Source organism: Mytilus galloprovincialis, chromosome 1 (assembly GCF_965363235.1).
Source record: "Mytilus galloprovincialis chromosome 1, xbMytGall1.hap1.1, whole genome shotgun sequence".
Taxonomy (NCBI): Eukaryota; Metazoa; Mollusca; class Bivalvia; order Mytilida; family Mytilidae; genus Mytilus; species Mytilus galloprovincialis.
The window spans coordinates 47,625,739-47,646,396 of record NC_134838.1 but is presented as its reverse complement, the minus strand read 5'-3'; the positions used below and the strand labels follow the sequence as shown (position 1 = coordinate 47,646,396).

At 33.1% G+C, this 20,658-nt stretch overlaps 1 protein-coding gene and 1 long non-coding RNA gene across 3 annotated transcripts; both read right to left on the bottom strand.

The window, feature by feature from the left end:
* On the bottom strand, positions 1-4,280 carry LOC143076308 (uncharacterized). Of its 2 annotated transcripts, none has more exons than XR_012978612.1 (3): positions 4,160-4,280; positions 1,782-1,932; positions 1-180 (listed from the first exon to the last, which is right to left on the bottom strand). It is a non-coding gene; the product is annotated as an uncharacterized LOC143076308 (long non-coding RNA). The 2 variants fall into 2 exon arrangements; XR_012978609.1 differs by having other exon boundaries at positions 1-417; positions 4,160-4,277.
* Positions 4,281-7,783: 3,503 nt separating this feature from the next.
* On the bottom strand, positions 7,784-12,071 carry LOC143076296 (uncharacterized). The gene has a single exon (XM_076252028.1). The coding sequence runs from the start codon at positions 11,085-11,087 to the stop codon at positions 8,751-8,753; it is 2,337 nt and encodes a 778-aa protein (XP_076108143.1). The 5' UTR covers positions 11,088-12,071; the 3' UTR covers positions 7,784-8,750.
* Positions 12,072-20,658: the final 8,587 nt, after the last annotated feature.

The window sequence follows — 20,658 nt, the reverse complement described above, 5'->3', positions numbered from 1 at the left end:
ATCGTGTCCTTGAAGATCCCAGTCATTGTTTATAGAAAATTTAATAATATCGGACGACTCCTCCTTCATGGCCAACTTGTCCACAATTCTTTCCATCCGGAAATCCGCAGGACCCCATCTTCTATGGATGGACATGAACCTAAACATGGCAGAGAGTATGTTGAGGAGTTGTATAACCATCTAAAAATAGATTAATCAAAAATAAAATTAAATTCTAAAAAGTTGTCTTGTCATATTTTTTTGTGATGCATCATTGTTGCATTCTTCGAACATGGTACTAAGTAGATGTTCGAACTTATTCATGGGTCGTTTTAGGTATGCCATTCGTTCTCGATGGTTCCTACGCACTATACGTCTCAATTCCCAAGGCAAGGAAGCAACAAATTCTAATCGAAGTTCAGCATTTAGGCAATCCATCTGAAGTGATATGATACAATTATTGATTACATAATTACAGGTTATACACTAATTTCCTATATACTTATATACATAATAATTAATATTACTCTTATGAAGCCTAGCTGTGACTATGTTTGTTAGTCGTGCATTTTATTAAGATAACAAGAAACGGTTGAGAGAAAACTTAAAATTAATTCGTCTTTCTTTTCAGACCTATTAACAGTTTGCTTATTGTCTTTTGGCATTATAACTTCATCAACAGACATTTTTTGACTGCGGTCTGAATTATACTCATCAGAACTATTATTATCCGACATTTCGCTTGAACCGGAAGTGACGGAAGATTTGTCTTCTTCGTTTTCACGTCGGTTTCTATTTGCTATTTTTTGTTTAAGTTCAGCGAGCGGAATATCATCTTTGTCGGTAACGATTTATGAGTCTTTCTCGAGGATTAGCGACCGGAAGTTCACTATCACTTTCGTCACTATCTTCGGGAGGTACAACATAATTTGTTTTCCTTAATTGCCTACCTTCTAGATTGGTTGGAATAACCCATTCATCAATCTTAGCTTTTTTAAGGTGTTCTAAATGGACTTTCTTAGCGACAGACCCATCTAATTGTTTTTTAAGGACAAATTAAGGTTACCGGAGAAGTTTTTTCAATTATTCGCTAATAAGGTTTCCACTTAGTGTCTAATTTACTTTTTCTTAAATGATTTTTGGAATAAACCGGATCCCCAATTTCTAAATTAATTTCTTGTCTATTTTTATCTGCGTTTTGTTTTTGTTTTTCTTTAGACTTTTTCAAATTTCTGTGAACCAAAATGAACGATTTGTGCTGTTGTTCTAACAAAATCTTGTGCAGATCTTCACCTACATATTTCCTTCTAGGTTTCAATAGGTTATCAATTGGAAGAACAAATTCTCCAAACATGGGAACTTTTTCGCCAATTTTTTGATTAACCTTGTTCAAAAGTTCAAATGCATATGATGCATCAGGAATATGCCCATAACGAAAATTCAATTGAGTTTTTAGATTATCCCAATTATTATTCACCTGATCAGTTTCTCTTAACCACCTAGCAATGAAATCGCTTACTGGCCCTACAGATGTTTGATAACATATCATTTTACAATCATTCGGACCTAAATTTGTTATCATTGCATATTTTTCTATAGATCGAATCCATTGAGAATATTTTTCTGAATTTGAACCGTCAAAGCCTTCAACTATCGAATTGACACCGTTTGCAGTTAATTTTTGAGTAAGACCTTGAACTTGTGTTGCTAAATTTTGAAAAACTAACCCTACATTAAATTCTTGTTCAGCCATTTTTTTGAGAATATAATAATTAAGATTATCAAATAAATATCACACGTACCTTAGTCTTTTTCAGACTTCACCCTGGTCACGGCACCAAAAAGAGAGAACTTATAACAAGATGGAATTTGCTATAATTGCTAGCTCAAACAGATGTTGATCCCTTCGATAAATTCGATTGGCACTGCAAGGATAGCTTCTGTGTCTTCCATCTGTAGTTAAAAGAAAAGAAAAAATAGAAATATGTAATAATTAGTTAATGTTAAAACTGTTCAACGATAGCAATTTTCTAACAAGTTCCTTTTATTCAGGATGTTGCCTACAGTATGCAAATTCACTGATTACACTTGTCCCAAATTCTATCAAAGCGGTAATATTGGAATGTTCTTCAACTTTACTTATGACTTTACTGGTATTCATCCAGCCATTAATTATCGACGGTTGAAGATTATTAATATGGCCAACTTCAGATGGAGACTTATGAAATTTACTTATAATGAATGGCAATAATTTATTTTGAATTTTTTTAACCATAAAATTATTTTTTGACTCTTCACATTTTACATAATCCACTTTCGCGGATTATTCAATGAAGAGTCAAATATTAATGTTATGGTTCAATAAATTCAAAATGAATAGCCATTCATTAAATGAAGCCTATGTCATGACTATGTTTATTAATCGTGCATTTTATTACATGTTGTGTCATGTGTTCTATTGTTTGTCTGTTTGTCTTCTTTTATTTTTAGCCAGGTGTTGTCAGATTATTTTCAATTTATTAGTCTGTCTGTCCCTCTGGTATCTTTCGTCCCTGTTAAAGTCAAATGAAACGAGTGACTGGTGAAAATGAATGTTTATCCAATTCTTAAACCAATGCAACACTTAGTCTGTGCACGATTTTTTCATTTCGTACTCAAAAATATCGTATAACCGTCAATTTGTTTTTAAATCTCTGTCTGTTATGATTTAACAAATATGGCAGCTCCTTAATTGCCGTGTTTTAAAGCCGTAGTTTACCGATTGTCACCTTATAGTAAACAATCAACAAAGAAGCATGGATATTGAGCACGTGTGTAACATGTACACTCAGAAAATAGGTTATTTAAATGACATATCCATGCGCATTGCGATCACCGGATTTTTACGAGAAGGGTCACGCTAAGTTCACTTGCATGCGGAAAATATTTCGGCGAATTGCTTCCTGGAAGCAGCAATTAAAAAAAAAGGAAAACTTCTTCTAAATGTGGACAAATTAAAGAATATTCTACAAAACAAAAGTATACGTTTCAGTAAATAATTTTTATAATGAAAACTATCCATTTAGTTATAAAAAAAAAAACTACATGCCTCATTTTTTTTGTTAATTTGGGTTTCATATGACTTTAATTAAAAAAAAACTGACAGGTATAATATGTTTATTTTTGGCAAGCCAAAACTTAATATCAATTTTTTTTTACAGCAGACACGCACTTGCCTATGTGAATTATGATTTTTGATGTATCCGTATTCAATCCGTATTTACTCTGTATTATTGGGAGGGGGGGTTGGTCTCACAATACATGTTTTGTGTTTGTTTCAAGTCCGGAGCCTCTGGTCTTTGTTAGTGATGTATGTTTTTTTTTTAAATTTTAGTTCATTTATATGATTTGGAGTTTAGTGTGACGTCCATTTTCACTGAACTAGTACATAATTTTATTTAGGGGCCGTCTGAGGACCACCTTCGGGTGCGTGATTTTCTCGCTGCGTTTAAGACACATTGCATGGTGGCATTCGGCTGTCGTCTGCTCTTTGGTCGGGTTGTTGTCTCTTTGACATATTTCCAATTTCCATTTTCATTTTTTTTTATAAATTTGTGACAAATAAATGAAAATATATGAATTAAAAAATAAAAAAAATATAACTTAATAAAATTCTCGAACTGAATTGTGACACTGAACTTATAGCATATATATACGATCGTACATGTCTGATTATATTAAAGCAAAATGATTCCCTTTAGTAATTTTACTAAATCAAATGTATTCCTATCTTTTAGTTACTGGTATTTCGATAGACCTATCCGCCAAAGTTTATATAAAGTGGACGTAAGCAACAGTACAGCTTTCAATCACGAGAAACCCCTATACAGTATAGTTGACCATTAACAGGTCTCGACATAAAATTGTGAAATAATTCAATTGAGAAAACGAACTCATTTAAATAATGATTTAAACGTTCCTTGATTTTAAGGAAATCGTTTACCATTTTATCATAGAGACGAACGTTACCCTAGCAAAAATGGTATCTAATACTCCAATTTATGAATTAGAAACCAATTTCAGTTGACAAATAAGGTATATAGCAATTCGTCCAACTCCTGCTTTCTGATGAATATAAAAAAGAGAAGAATCGAACAGAAAAAAAAAGAAAATCGTTAAAAGGTACTTTAAAAATACTTACATACTTGATATTCATGTAGCTTTATGGTGATGCATAAACTCACATAGTGGTGCTGCTCCAAACATCTCTGATCATACATGTACTTATGAATATTGTAAAGCCTTATATACATCAAGAATTATATCTTATTAAGACCAAACAATACTACAGTACGCTTTAAGACATACACGATTGTTCATTTTTTCTCTGGGCACAAGATAACAAGTGAAATATAGTTAATTACATTAATTATCACTAAGATACTACATATGAACCTACGGCAATATGTTCATTTTTAGACGTATCATTCAAGGGGGCATAGAAGCAATTATTCTCTACTCTTTAATCGGTATTGTCATAATTATATTCATTAATTACATATACTTATGACAATTAATAAAAAGATATGAATAAAAAGATAACTAGACCCGTGTCCTCGTGACACTTAAAGTAGAAATAATTGATTGTAGTAGTAAGATTTGAAAAATATAGGATTCTCTTAAGTTATATTATCAAAACTGAATATTTTAGTTATTTTGACAGTATAGCAGATAGTGTGTTACATCTTCTATGGTTTCACAGGTTAGGCACGGTCTTTGATTTAGAGATAAATGCTATACATTTTAGCATAAAAAGTAAGGTTGTCCGATATCTTCTACTACAATTGGATATTATTCAGCTGTCTCATGTAAGGTATACAAACTCGTCAGTCCAATATGAATGAAAGGGGGAAATGAGTAAGGTATACATGAATTTGACGCCACCCCCCCCCCCCACTCCCCCTCCCCCTCCCCCAAAACCACACAATGTTAAATCATAAAACATATCTATAAGGTCAATTCACGGTCCTGATTTCAGATACGTGCCATTAGATATCGCAGGTCTATCTTGAAATCAAACGTAGACAAGATGTCTTTTGGTTTTGAATAGCTGTATCAGATGATGAAAGAGTTATAACTAACACACAATCACTTTAGATTTGACAAAAACATTTAAAGCCTTGAGCATCACTGATGTGGCATTTATTGCCGAAATTCCAAAGGATGTTTAAAATTCATCATTCGGAGGAAACGCAATGATGAAGGTATGGCTAAATTCGAATAATTAAAAAGACAAAAATAAGTCTACAAAACACTAGATGCTGGGGGTCTCGTTCGCTGATTCAGATTTTTTTCTTTCTAAATTATATTTTGAAAATCCGTCGTGAGTATAATGAACATTAAACTACATGGATTTATATGTTAAATTCAATATAGGACAAACACTTTGCTATAATAACGAGTTCTTAGTTCTTCGTTAAAACCGTAAAAAATGAGGACCAGCTCCTGATATGGTACGTTGGGAACATATAATAAGTTTGATATGTTACATATATCAAAATGGAACCAGTATCTTTTTTAAATCAATTTTTGGAGTAATGTCATGATCTCCATGAAACGATGATTTGTAGTCATACTCTGAAGAACTAATGGCACCACGGATGTCAGAATGGGAACCAGAACTTATTGTATTGTTAGTTGTGCTTTTTTTTCTTTCTCAAACTTGTGTTTTTAGTCGTCAACTTCTTTCTTTTTTATGAGAGCCTGATGGGTTATTTTCGTTCTTCGTGATCGGCGCATATTCGCTATATTGATCCGTTTTTCTACATTTTTTTTTATTTTCGTGTTCCGTTTTTCTACATTTTTTTTTATATTTTCGTGATCCGTTTTTCTACAGATTTTTTTTTAATTATTGTGATCCGTGATCATGGAAATTTATTTTCTGTGAATCGTGATGAGAACCCCACCCCTCCCCATCAGGCCCCTCTTTTATAATATATGCGCAGAGTTGTCTCTTTGACAAAATGAAAACGTAGTAAAAACTAGAACATTTTTTTTCTTTCTATAACAAAACTGTGCTGACTATTTTGTTCTAGTCAAAATTTATTGGTGGGTATAAGAGGGCCAACAAAACGGAAACCAGTGATGACGTATAATAGACCAACACAAGACGCCTACTTGAATGTAACATTTTGATCGTTTTTGAAGAAGAAATACATCAGAAAACTATTTTATTTAAAATCTGTCTGTGCAATATGCTTTCTTTTTAAAATCTGTATTTGTATCATTTAACCAGAAAGGTGCGGAAAAGGGTGAACCCATACCTGTATATGTATGTGGAAAAAATATGCCAAAAATGGATTTCAGATAAAAAAAATTACAGAAAGATGAGTGGACGGCAAAAATAATCCTTATAAATTGTGTTTTATCAAATTTAAGTAATCATTAAAGTAAATGTGTGCAAGCACATAATCCTTACAAAAAACTCCTTAGATATCAAAGAAGTTGACAGTTCTTGCCATGAACACAATGAAATTCATAAAAAGTGTTATTTAATTGGTGATAATTGAAAGATAATTTCTATGCTTTATTTATGTGTTTTGTGTCGATTCAGTTTGAAACACTTGATATTCATGATTTTAATGGCCAATCTTGAGGAGGGCCGAAGAATCGTTAAACTCATCAGTCAAAGACAAGCTGCCGGATAACATCAAACAAAAACGACGAAAAGAAAAAACTACAGCCTACAACACACAACACAACAAACTAATGACTCAGCAACAAAAGACCTGGATGCTTCATACTTTGTATATAGATGCCTCATGTTACGAAGTTTCCGTCAGTCACATGTCCAATGTCCTTGACCTCATTTTCATGGTTCAGTGACCACTTGAAAAAAAGTTCAGATTTTTTGTAATGTTGAATTCTCTCTTATTATAAGTAATAAGATAATTATATTTGGTATGTGCGTACCTTGCAAGGTCCTCACTTGACCTCGACCTCATTTCATGGATCAGTGAACAAGGTTAAGTTTTGGTGGTCAGGTCCATATCTCAGATACTATAAGCAATAGGGCTGGTATATTCGGTGTATGGAAGGACTGTAAGGACTGGCAGGTGTCATCTGACCTTGACCCCATTTTCATGGTTCAGTGGTTATAGTTAAGTTTTTGTGTTTTGGTCTGTTTTTCTCATACTTTATGCAATAGATCTACTGTATTTGTTGTATGGAATGATTGTAAGGTGTACATGTCTAGCGGGCAGATGTCATCTGACCTTGACCTCATTTTCATGGTTCAGTGGTCAAAGTAAAGTTTTGAGTTTTGGTCTCTTTATCTAATACTATAAGCCATAGGTCAACTATATTTGGTGTATAGAAATATTTTATGATCTATATGTCAGAGGCGCAGGTTTTATTTGACCTTGACCTCCTTTTCACGGTTCATTGATCAGTGTTCAGTTTTTGTGTTTTGGTCTATTTTTCTTAAACTATAAGTAATAGGTCAACTATAATTGTTGTATGGAAGCATTGTTAGCTGTATATGTCTGCCTGGCATGGTTCATCTGACCTTGACCTCATTCTCATGGTTCATTGGTCTTTATTTAGTTATCTTGGTTAATGTTTAGTTTATGTGACAGTTGTAATAAAGCTTTATACTTAGGACTATCAACATAATATCAATGATTAATAAAGAAGGCGAGACAGTTCAGCGTGTGAACTCTTGTTTTATTCTTCATTGTTGCACATTATTCTCTATTCCCATCCATATCCCCCCTTTCCAGTTATTAGCATTACAGATGGCTAATATATTATAAGAAAAAAATGGTAAGCTACATAAATATTTATTACAAAATATAAGTACCTTTTAATGCAAAATATCATTCTCAGGTACAATAACTATGATCAAATTATATACGCTTAAAGCTATCGGTTAAATAAATATTTAGGGTTGACTGCAAAATTAAATATTGATAATTAGTCATCATAAAAAAACTTAAAATTAATTTTTTTTTTCAAATAAATTTGCCATTTCCATAAGTATTCGAAATCTTGTTAGTCACATATATAGTTATGATCATTCAAAATTTTAAACAAATATAACATTCTTTGAATCTTGAATCATTTAAGGCGTGATTTTTGTTTTGTTTGTATTTAAATGCTTGGTGTTATGCCAATTTAAGCCATAAAACCACAAAATATGTGTATGTATCAATTAAACACATTAGCACAGTAATAGGCAAGACTTTTAAAATCGTTAAAATAAATGGGGAAAAGTGTACTAGCCATAGATCATATCCAGAAAATGTATTGTGTATATCTACAGTAAACTGTTACATTAAGTACATTACATGATATTTCAAAGTATCATAAATAGGAACCAGTTTAGAGGCACTAGCATACAAATATTTGACAAATGATGTTTCTCATTTCGAGGCAACTTAACTTTATAAATGTTTTGTTTCTCTGAAAATGTAGATATATCATGCCTATATGAATAATAACATATACATGTACTAGTATTAATCTGAAATAATTTACGACTATAGGTGAAGAAGCATTTACCAACATTCATAAATTATGAGGCTTTTTGCGGTGAATCAATCCAAGTAGAAAAACTGGAGATCCTAACTTTTGAAAATATTTTGCAGTCTTGACAAACGATACAAACAACCACTGATGAAATGTTAACTATAAAATCTGATTAAAGATTAAAATTAGATAATATTATCCATTATAACTTCATTTGAACACATTGACTATAAGTTCTTAATATTGCGTTATATCCATAATATTCATAGGTAATTCCATGTGTCAACTGTTCGGTATAAAGACGAGCCTGTCCTTGCAGAAGCTGGTACCGTCAGATCCAATTTAGCAGCCGAGAAAGTCGACCTCGACCAAACAGACCTCGGTGTATCGTCCATTTTCAATTCTCGCAGACTAACATTGCCATTTTTGTCGATTCTAGGAGCATCATACGATTCGGAGTTATCATTTGGTCCACATATTAAATCTAGCCTAGGAGTGCTGACGGCACGCCCTATACTTAATGGGTGAAGATTTCGACTTTTACGTTTATCATCTAATGTCCCTCCCCTTATATTTGTATTTATACTATCCAGTTTCGGATGATGCATCATCACATTTAAATTTTTCGCCTCCAAGTCGATGTGAGGTGATTCTAGGGTCGGGACGTGTTTCTTGCAGTAAACTTGCACGTCCGACTTGTCATTCACATTTTGTTTGTAAGTATTCAGTGAAAGCATCGTATTGCATGTGACACATCGAAAGCACTGTTTATGATACTGCACTTTTCTGATTGGTCCAACTTTATCCAATGAATAAACCGTCTTCCAGCATCTGTGACACGGATCGACAACACTGTGGTAAGATATTGCAGGTATGTCAGAAGAAGAAGACGCAGACGAACTTAAACTACTCGATAATGGGTTGCGGTCATATCTCGGTGATAGTGGCGAAGAAACATTCATCACAGACTGTGACCGCATCATTGTTGAAGAGGAAGGTTCGTACCCTTCTATGTTTCCAAGACTAGGTCTCGTTGCCATTCTCGTTTGTGCCGTTAGATTGTTTAATTTCTTCATAAGATCTGACGCAGGCTCTTCACTTTTTTGCCTTGTTGAATTTATTTTAGAATTGTGTTCATCGCGATAATTCCTTGGAGTGCTAGCACCACTGATATTTCCGTCAAAATTTGCAGGAAGCGTCTTGGAAAATTGACTATCCCGCAAAGAGTCGCTAAGTCTGTGTGTGTGATTATTGCGCATTTCGGTAGAACGAGTATTGTTCGCCCTATTGCCTGGTAAAGTATTAGAGTATCCTCTGACTGGATCACTTGATCTATTTGCCTTGTAATTATTTTTTTCCGATCTGCGACTGTCATCAGATCTGTTTCTGCGTAGACTATTTGTATGAGAGCTATCCGAAGTATATGACCCTGTAAAAGACTGATCAAGGCTGTTACTTCCGAAAGATTCGTCATGATGGTAGCAATCTTCGGTTACGTCCTCGCTGCGTTGCTGGAGTTCTTTCACTACACTCCGGAATTGAACCGGGGATTCTATTTTATAATCGTCGTTTGCTTTTTCTATTTCGGACATTGTTAAAGATTTCGACATTTTCTGATTTGAAATAGTGTCTTGATTGTTACTATCTTCATTTCTGTGCCTACTTTCATTGTAATTTTGACCTCTAAGTTTTAACTCGGCCACAATATTTTTCATACTTCCTGGCTTTTCATTCTTTAATTCATCACACGCATTTTCTATTTCGCTAGTGGTCAAAGATTTTGATAATGTTTTGGGAGCTCTGTGAGGAATATAATCATCTGTTTCCTCTGAAAAGGCCTCTCGAAATTGTTTTGTCGTTCTACTTTTCTTGATCAATTTTTCACCGTAAATTTTTGTTCCGTGGTCAACGTCTTCAGATTTGTCTAAAATTGGAATAGACATTCGTCGAGCCATTGCGGTTATGCTTTTAAAATCGAACTTTTCTGGCTTATTAGGGGATCTTGCAACAGACGATTCGGACGTGTTTACATGAAAATCATCGGCAGTTTGGTCTTTCGGAATACTTAAACCAAATGATAAACCGGCTTTTTTACTTACGTCCGAACAACTTTTCCGGCGAGCAAATATCTGTCTTTTCTCGTCATGAGTCTGACTACTTGTCTCTGATGGTCTAATATATTCCTCTGAGTTGTTTTCCTCCTCTTCTTCCTCCTTAGATGAAATAATTTGAGCATATTCGGCAAGATAGTCATCAATCGGATCGTCCTGTTCAAAGCTTCGTTCTGTTTCATGAAGAGAATGTCTATCCCCATCATTTCGGTAAGGTTCAGGGGATAACCGATAGATTTCATTCACATTGTGTAAATCTGCATGCGTTAGCATCCTCGGCATAACATGTTCACTTTCACTGTCAACATATTCAAGACGATGAAGCTCATCGGAGATGTCATCCCAAGTTCCTATATTCCGACATTGTACAGACGGTGGGATGACAAAACAGCTAGCCATCCACACCAAGGAACATTTCGAACCAGTTTTAGTTGCATGATATCCATAAATTCCACTTACAGCCATTACATAAAGTTCATCCCTCGCCATTAAATTAACACTGAGAAGATCCAATATCGATCTGTATACCTGTTATTTTCAGGTACATATTAAAGATCGATTTGTTGACAATTGTGTATTTCTCGGGTATATAAGTAGGCAATACACTTTTATAACGGTTGCATAATAAACTGCAGATAACAGGTGATTTTTCACTTAAAATTTATAGATCCCATAAATAAAATTCCTTATTCCATATCCTGCTTGATATTTGAACATACACAAAGCACACTATCAATTCAAATACAAGTCCAGTCCATTTACTTTTTAATTTGATTTGGTTTAAAATAAATAAATAATATCTCCAACCTGTATGAACAAGTTATACATTTAATATTAAAAGCTGCAAATCGTGGTTATGTATAATTATAATATCGCTTGCCATTTAATTTTTGTATATGCGTAAGCCTAAAATATTTTCCGTTTTAAAGATCCAAATAGTAGTCGTTCAGGTGAGATGAATGGTTTCTCTGTCATATACATAAAGTAAAGTTGAATGATTGATTCTTCTTTGTCATTTAATTCTTAAGATACTGAAATAATTGTGTATCCATGTAGAGCGACATATTAAGTGAAATTCCATCTTCATGTTATATATTTGCACGTTGTTAAAAGTTCAAATGACGTTTATAGGCGGTGTCTGTAGATTTTAAAATATCCGTAACAGATAAAGAGAATAAGCTGCTATAATAATGTTGTTCGTATAAGTTGTATCTCCTTAAACATCTAAAGAACTTTCTTATAAGTAACGATATAGATCCAAGTCGTGATCCCCGAAAATTAAAGTCAAACACTCAAATCCTTACGTAATTTTTTGAACGTGCCAAAAACGGAGATTTATAACAGCGCGTGGGCTGTATTCAGAACTCTTGGCATAAAATGCTGGATTATTGCGGGAAATTCCTCATACCAGAGCGGGTTAAGTTATGACATAAATCACATTGTTCTCGCCCAAGATTTTCGATAACTATCCATAAAGCAGTTCAGATCAGTTGTGACTTAAAGTTCGATTAAAAAACAGATTAAACATTAAAAGGTCAGATTTTGTTATTATATAAGGGATATATTTTATATATACAGTAAAGAATAACATATTAGTTCATGAAATGTCCGGGTCATTTGAGTTTAAATACATTTTTGATTGGCATTGCGTGTTTCTGTGTAACCCTACCTATGGTCTACCTGTTCTTGTCAATTGATTGGATCATTAAAAGATGTTTAATCAGCAACGTTTGATATGACACCTCAAATCTTTCAACGATTAAATATTTTTATGAATGAATGAAGAGAACAAATAAGGGGATCAAACTTCTAATGGACATTATTATTCCAAATCGACCTTTAATCCAGTTCACGTGATCAAATTCTTACCCTTTTTACCTACGATTTTTGGATTCATTATACCAAATACATAAAATTTGTACAAAATACGTATGGTTAAAACTGGTCCAGATACCATTATCTTCTACCATTATCTTCTGCTTCTAAAAAATGGTTTGGGGGAGGGGGCTGATAGAGGCCAGTTTACTTATTTTTATCAATCCCTGTTGCCTTATATATATAGTTGTATTCGAAATATTTGTTATCCAATGTATAATCATCTCTTATTTCAGGTTGGTATATCTGCCATACTTTTAAATAGAAATGTCGTATGCTGTTGAATAGTGCAGTTGTAATATTGTTGGGCTGGTTTGTTTAAAATTAAATGATACCCCGCTCCTAATTAAAGAAGGTGTTTGCTGGTTTAAGTCTATCCTTTTTAGGTAAATATCCAATGTCTTACAACTATTCCTGGCAATGTCTTCCATCGCCGAATAGGAGGAAAGAATGCGTGTTTATATACATTTAAGTATTCTGGTATATGTAGAAGAAAGCGTAAGTTATGACCCCGAGTCGACACGTCGATCTGTGGAAGGAACACGACAAAATGTGGCTAGATTAACAGCTATTTGATGTTGTAATTTGTACAGCGTGACAAATTGGCCCTCCGACGATCTTGTGTCCCATTTCATCTTACTGATCATTTCAGCTAGATCGCTTTGTAATGGAAATCAGTTTTTGAACTTGTTCTAACTTGATGATAGTTGCAGTTGTTTACGGGTTCCAGATGGTTGATGTCTCAGAGTTTTTATTCTTTTTAATTACAGTGTTGTCTTTCTTCTTGTTTAGTTATTTTTTACAAAGAATGATTTCTCCTTCATTTAAACAATATTTTTGATTCAAATGTGAACCGAAAAATTCAAAGTATAGTAAACACTATATTTCTGGTTTTCTTTATAATGGTAACAGTCTTGTCTATCTTTTGTCATAAAAAAAAAACAGTTTTCAATATTAAAATTTCCCTTTCGGTCATCTTTCAGGATTCAAAAATTCACATGACCGGTGGTCTTAAAATGTGTGATATCTTTGACGAGAATCAATTACCGGTAGATCAATTACCTGTAGGTCAATTACCGATAAGCTATTGTATTGTGTGCTACCTAATCACTTGATTTAACCAGTCAACATTTGCTTAGGAATAACACGACGGGGGTCAGAGGTGGAGCGGAATCTGCTTACTCTTCCGGAGCACATGAGATCATCCATGGTTTTAAAGAATTTAATAGAATTTAAAAAGATTAGCTGCTGGAATTATTTTGCAGAAATCTTAATAACACCTTTTTCATTCAATACTTTGTTTTTATGAAAACTTGTACTTGGGACTGCATAGCCCTTAATGTCTAGGCATAAATGAAAATATTTGAACACTTGATTTCAAAATGTAATATTGACAAGGTCAATCTTTTGTGCTAACTAAATTAATAAAATAATATTGCAAGTAGACTTCAAGATGATTAAAAACCATTATTTATTCTATTGGTAGGTAAATAATGTAAATATGAAAGGAATGTATTAGTTTAACTATAAGTTTTATCCTATATATATTCAGACAAGAATCTGGACTGTGGGCTTATTTCCCCATATTTTTAAATCAATGCAGAGACTCTTATTAAACAATTTAGTGAATCATTTTGAACAACATCCAAGTGCAGCATTCGTAATGAATTTTATCTAGTACTTATATTTATATTTTTCAAATAACAAGTTGATGTGCAAATAAGGTTTTTGCCAATATCAATTAATTTTAGTGAATTTCTATAGATAAAATTCAATGTTTTTTCTATACAGAGACACGTATCCGTATGTCTCTGTCATATATCAATACACTTTGGTGTGTGTATACTAATAAAATTCTACTTAGTTATGTCTGTCATTCAACCCAATGACTGTTTACTTATTTATTATGTAATTTTTAAATGTTTTACAGTCTTTAAAATCTACATGGAAAGTACTAAAGATCAAACATGTATGCATAAGATAGAAAATTTAATACTTTACTGCAAAGAGTATATATAAGCAATAGAAAATTTAATACTTCACTGCAAGGAGTATATATAAGCGATAGAAAATTTAATACTTCACTGCAAATAGTCCGCTATATAAGCATGCAAATGCATATATTTGTTGACCGTCAAAATAATCAAATATAAAAATGTGAAATGATTGCCAATGAGACAATTCTTGTATAAATGTATATATTAAAAGCTTTGAAAACGCCAAAAGTATTGATAAATTATTCATTTAACCATCTAAATTTAAAATGTTTTGATAAACAGATATCTTTCAGTATTCATTCAAAAATACTTAATATAAAATTCATGTAAACATGAAATTAAAATTCGATTGTATATTGATGTGTTTAGAATTTATGTACATTCTTTGCAATGAAAGGAAGTAGTTCAGAGATGATACATGATGGAACCTATTGAAAGTAGACACGTGTCAGCTTTTCTCTCTGTGAACACGCATAATGTCATGTGTCAGCTATTGTGGGAGTCTCCATATATGTCCAAAACTAAACTCCATACACGTAAATTGTCCCAGTCAATGGATGAATTTAATGTGTCAATCAATGGCCACAGCCACACTGTTTTGAATTTCATTCTATATGGATCAGAAACACTCACATGCCATGTATTCAAATTCCCCCAAAATTATGATAATAGTTTTTATAAAAAAATACCATGAAGTAATTAAATCATAGACAACTTAGTCTGATCAAATCGAAATTTAGTGCAAATAGCATTAAACTGTACCAGTTGTATTGCAACAGATTTTCATTCTGCAATGAATGTCTCTTCAGTGATGCTCGACATCGAGGCCGAACTACGTTATTGATTGCTGGTTCCTTATCTTCCCGTGGCAAATATTTCATGCATGTTCAAGACGATAAAACTATTTGGAAATTCATAACCAAATAGACATTGAATTACAGAAGTTGACATTAAGATGTTTTACGCCCTTTATATCTTTTATTGTTGGGTTGTCGTCTCTGCAATGTTTACCCCATGTGTGCTTTTGTTAATATTGAACTAAAGAGTTATTCAATGCTCAAGTAGATGCAATAAAATACATGTAGTCACAATGCATAAAATTTACATCATCTATAATTGATACCTTACACCAATGGAAACCATCACGTGTCTATATATTAATCACGTGTCTGTATATTACTAACTGAACTTGACAAAGAAAATTTCAATTAACACCTTCCCTTTAAATTGAAATCAATATCTGAAACTTCCTGACAAGGAAACTGTCACGTTATATAATGGAGTAATTATGCATTTAAAACATATGAGAGGCTACTGGAAAGGGGAATGTATCTGCTTTTTTCATGATTATTATTATTTCACTTGGGCAAGTATGGACACAACATTCAAGCTTGATACAGCTCTGAATTTGGATTGTGATTAAATAGTTGACACAGTATAGGTTTCTGACACAGAATCAATGTGGTCTAATTCACTTTTATTTTTGCTTTTGAGCAATTCACTATGCTGTTGAATATTAATCCCCTAAAAAAAATCCCTCTTTCCCATATTCCAAACATAATCTCAATTCAAATTTCTGATGGAGTTAGCAACAATAACTACTCATTTAGATACATCATAAAATATTAGAATATAAAATGACATAGTCATGGTTAAAATTAATATTAATTAAAATAGAAACTTCTAAATTTTTTTCAAATCTTATCATCTCAAGACAATCATCATTTCTTAATACATAATTTTCAAGCAGTGTAAGGGAGGTAATCAAACATATATATAACAGTATTTTTCAATGGAATTGGATTTCCTCCCTTACACTGCTTTTAAATTGTCTAAATTGTCCTTTAACCAGAAAAATCCTTGTTTTTCACCCTTTTTTGCCCCCAATTGCTAAATGAATTGAGACATAACCACCCATAACCATCCCTTTGTAGTATGGAAACTTGTGGTATAATTTCAGAGAGATTTATAAACTTAAACATAAGTTATTGACTGGAAACTACAACCAAATACTCCGCAGGGCACATCTTTATACGACCGCAGAGGTCGAACCCTGAACAGTTGGGGCAAGTATGGACACAACATTCAAGCTTGATACAGCTCTGAATTTGGATTGCGATTAAATAGTTAACACAGCAAAGGTTTCTGATACAGAATGAATGTGGTTTAATGAACTTTAAAAAAAAATGTTTTTGCTTTTGAGCAATACACTATGCTATTTAATATAACCCCCCTCATAGAAAAATATTGGAAGAACAATTCTTTTTACTTTCTGAAATCTGAAATGAGAAAAATTTACCCCCACCCCTCCCCATTTATTTTCACCCCTATCCCTTTTTCCTAAAATAATCTCGATTCAAATTTCTAATTAACTTACAGTCATGGTTAAAATTAATACTAATTAACAGTAACTTCTAAAAATAAATTTACAGCTACCAAGGATTTGTATAGTCTTACTATACAAATCCTTGCAGCTACACATCTCAAGACAATTATCACTTCCTATAACATAGTTTTCAAGCAGTGTAAGGGAGGTAATGAAGTAATCAAACATATATATAACAGCATTCTTAAAATTTTAATTGGAATTGGATTACCTCCCTTACACTGCTTTTAAATTGTCTAAATTGTCCTTTAACCAGAAAAACCCTAGTTTCCCCCTTTTTTGCCCCTACTTGCTTAATGATTTGATCCATTACCCCCTATAACCATCCCTTTGTAGTATGGAAACTTGTGGTATAATTTCAGAGAGATTAAAATACAAGTTATTGACTGAAAACTACAAAAATGCTTATTTGGGCCCCTTTTTTGGCCCCTCACTTATTGAAACCCCCCTTGAAGCAAGAATCCCCAAAACTCAACTCCAGCCTTTCCTTTGTAGTAAGAAACCTTGTAGTATAATTTCAGAGAGATCCATACACTTAAACTTAAAGTTATTGTCTGTAAACTAGAAAAATGCTTCTTTTTGGCCCCTTTTTCGCCTCTTATTCCTAAATGTTCAGGGATATTAACCCCAAACTGACACCCAGCCTTCCCTTCATCATATGGAACCTTGTGGTACAATGTCAGAGAGATACATACAGTTGAACATAAGTTATTGTTCCAAAACTTAAAAAAATGCTTGTTTTTTTGGCCCTTAATTCCGAGACTGTTTGCCCCATAACCAATAAAAATAACCCATAAATCCCAACCTTGATGGTATGAACATTGTGGTACAATTTCAGAGTAATTGAAATACTTATACAGTAACACAACTTATTGTCCTGAAACTAGAAAAATGTATGTTTTGGGCCCCTTTGGGCCCCCAATTCCTAAACCAATGGGACCTTACCCCCAAAATCAATCCCAACCTTCCTTTTGTGGTAATAAACATTGTATTAAAATATAATTGATTTCTATTAACTTATACTAAAGTTATTATCCGGAAACCATTCGTCTCGGACGACGACGACGACGCCGACAACGCCGACGACGTGATACCAATATACGACTGCAAATTTTTTTGCGGTCGTATAAAAAGGTGTTTTTGGCCCCTTTTTGGCCTTTAATTCCTAGACTGTTAGCCCCATAACCCTTAAAATAAATCCCAACCTTCTACTTATGGTATTTAACATTGTGGTACAATTTCAGAGCAATTTAAATACTTATACACAAGTAATTGTCCTGAAACTAGATAAATGGTTGTTTTGGGACCCTCTGGGCCCCTAATTCCTAAACCTGTGGGACCATAACCCCCAAAATCAATCCCAACCTTCCTTTTGTGGTTATAAACATTGTGCTAAAATTTTATTGATTTGTATTAACTTATACAAAAGTTATTATCTGGAAACCATCTGTCTTCTGAAGACCCTGACGTGATACCAATATACAACCAAAATGTTTGCGGTTGTATAAAAAGTCATTTAAGAAACATACAGGAGACATGTAAGAACCAGATGCTCCGCAGGGCGCAGCTTTATATGACGGCAGAGGTCGAACCCTGAACGGTTGGGGCAAGTATGGACACAACATTCAAGCTGGATACAGCTCTGTATTAGGATTGTGATCTGACACAGAATGAATGTGGTTTAATGAACTTAAAATTTTTTTTTTTGCTTTTGATCAAATCACTATGCTGTTGAATATTAATCCTCTAAAAAAATATTTGAAGAAATTTTATTTTTAATCTCTGAAATCTGAAATGAGAAAAAATGACCTCCCCACCCCCAATTTTTTTTTCACCTCCCCTTTCCCTTATTCCAAAAATGATCTCAATTCAAATTTCTAATGGAGTTTGCAACAATAACTACTCATTTAAATACATAACAAAATATTAAAATATAAAATGTCATACAGTCATGATTAAAATTAATATTAATTGATAGCAACTTCTAAAAAGTAAATGGGGAACATGTCCAAAGAGACACAGATGATGCCCCCGCTAGCATATAATGTTATAAAGGGACATAACTCAAGAACTGTGAAAGTGAAGCTGCCTAAAATTGAACTTAAACTGAGTTTAGAGGTAATAAGCATTATATAAACATTTCATTAAATTTAGTTGAGGCAAACCTAAGTTAAGAGAACAAAAACTAAATTTTTTTTCAATTTTTCCACTTGTAAAGGGGCATAACCCTAGAATGGTAATCAAAGTGCTTGTAATCACTGAATGGTAAAGATTGCTTTAATTTATCAGTTGGTAGTAAAGTGAATATTGCATTGTATATTGTATATACCATTGATTTAAGTTGATTCAACTACTATTCTGGACAAAGAAAGATAACTCCAATTTTCAAATAAGATTTCATAAAGCATTGATTTTAGATGATTCAACAATTTCTGGACAAAGAAAGATAACTCGAATTTAATTTCTTGAAACTACAAAAATGCTTGTTTTTGGTCCCTTTATTCCTAGACTGTTTGTCCCATAACCCTTAAAATATATCCCAACCTTCTATTTATAGTATTAAACATTGTGGTACAATTTCAGAACAATTGAAATACTTGTACACAACTTATTGTCCTGACACTAGATAAATGCTTGTTTTGGGCCCCTTTGGGCCCCTAATTCCTAAACCATAGGGACCATAACCCCCAAAATCAATCCCAAGCTTCTTTTTGAGGTTATAAACATTGTGTTAAAATTTTATTTATTTCTATTTACTTATACTAAAGTTATTATCCGGAAACCATCTGTCTTCGGACGACGACGATAACGTTAATGCCAATGGATACCAATATACGATCAGAAAAATTTTTGCGGTCGTATAAAAAGAGTATAGACTGAATTGAGCCCGAATAAAACATACATTTTACAAACATGCAGTGTTGGTATTAAGCCAAATTTTCAGATCCTCAACAATGAGTCCAAGATTAAATAAATTTTGTCAAACAGACATGTACAACTTACAATTTACGCATGAACTCTGTCTGACAATATGCTGACATTGCAAGGAACCAATATACCAAACAAAGAAATAATAAGCTTTTCTAGCAGTTGCCAAACCATGAAAAAAGGTAAAGGACAATGAAAATATGACAGACTGTAACTTCTTAACATAAGGTATTACGAGATATCAGGCATCAAGGTCTTCTACCATCTGAAATATAAAGCTTTATACATATAGTTTACATTGGCACCAGATAGTACTGGGTAATACCTCGCATACTACAACTATCATCGCAGGCGAGCAAAAATGCATTTATGCAGAAACTAGGTACATAATTATAAACCCAGCTTTACTACACATTTAACAAGTGTTGTTTGCTCAATGCAATGATTTTGCAAAACTAACCATCTTTGAATGAAATATCATCTAACCTTAACATGCCCTGTATGTTTTAAATAGCTTCTGATGGGAGCTATTATTGGTTCATCTTATATATGTGTTCTGGTGCTGTATCAAACTAAACTTGATTCATTCTTAAAGAACATACACTAGCTCTCAACAAAAAGCAAATGTTAGCATATCCGTAAATACACCTTAAAAAAAATTCTAAACTGTTGACACATGATTTAAGTCATCTGCAGTTAATTTTGATAATAAAATGCAACTGTTGAAATTAAAATGGCAATTCTTTAACATGTAAACTATGTAAAACATTCAAAGTCAAGGAATCATAATTAAGGTGCTGGGCCGAATTCTCTCCATCAGAATAGGATGTGCCGATATTAATAAAACTGCATTACGAATAACATTAACCTTATC

Coding starts and splice junctions, on each gene's coding strand:
- LOC143076296 (XM_076252028.1), bottom strand. CDS start 11,087: ATGGCGAGGGATGAACTTTATGTAATGGCTGTAAGTGGAATTTATGGA.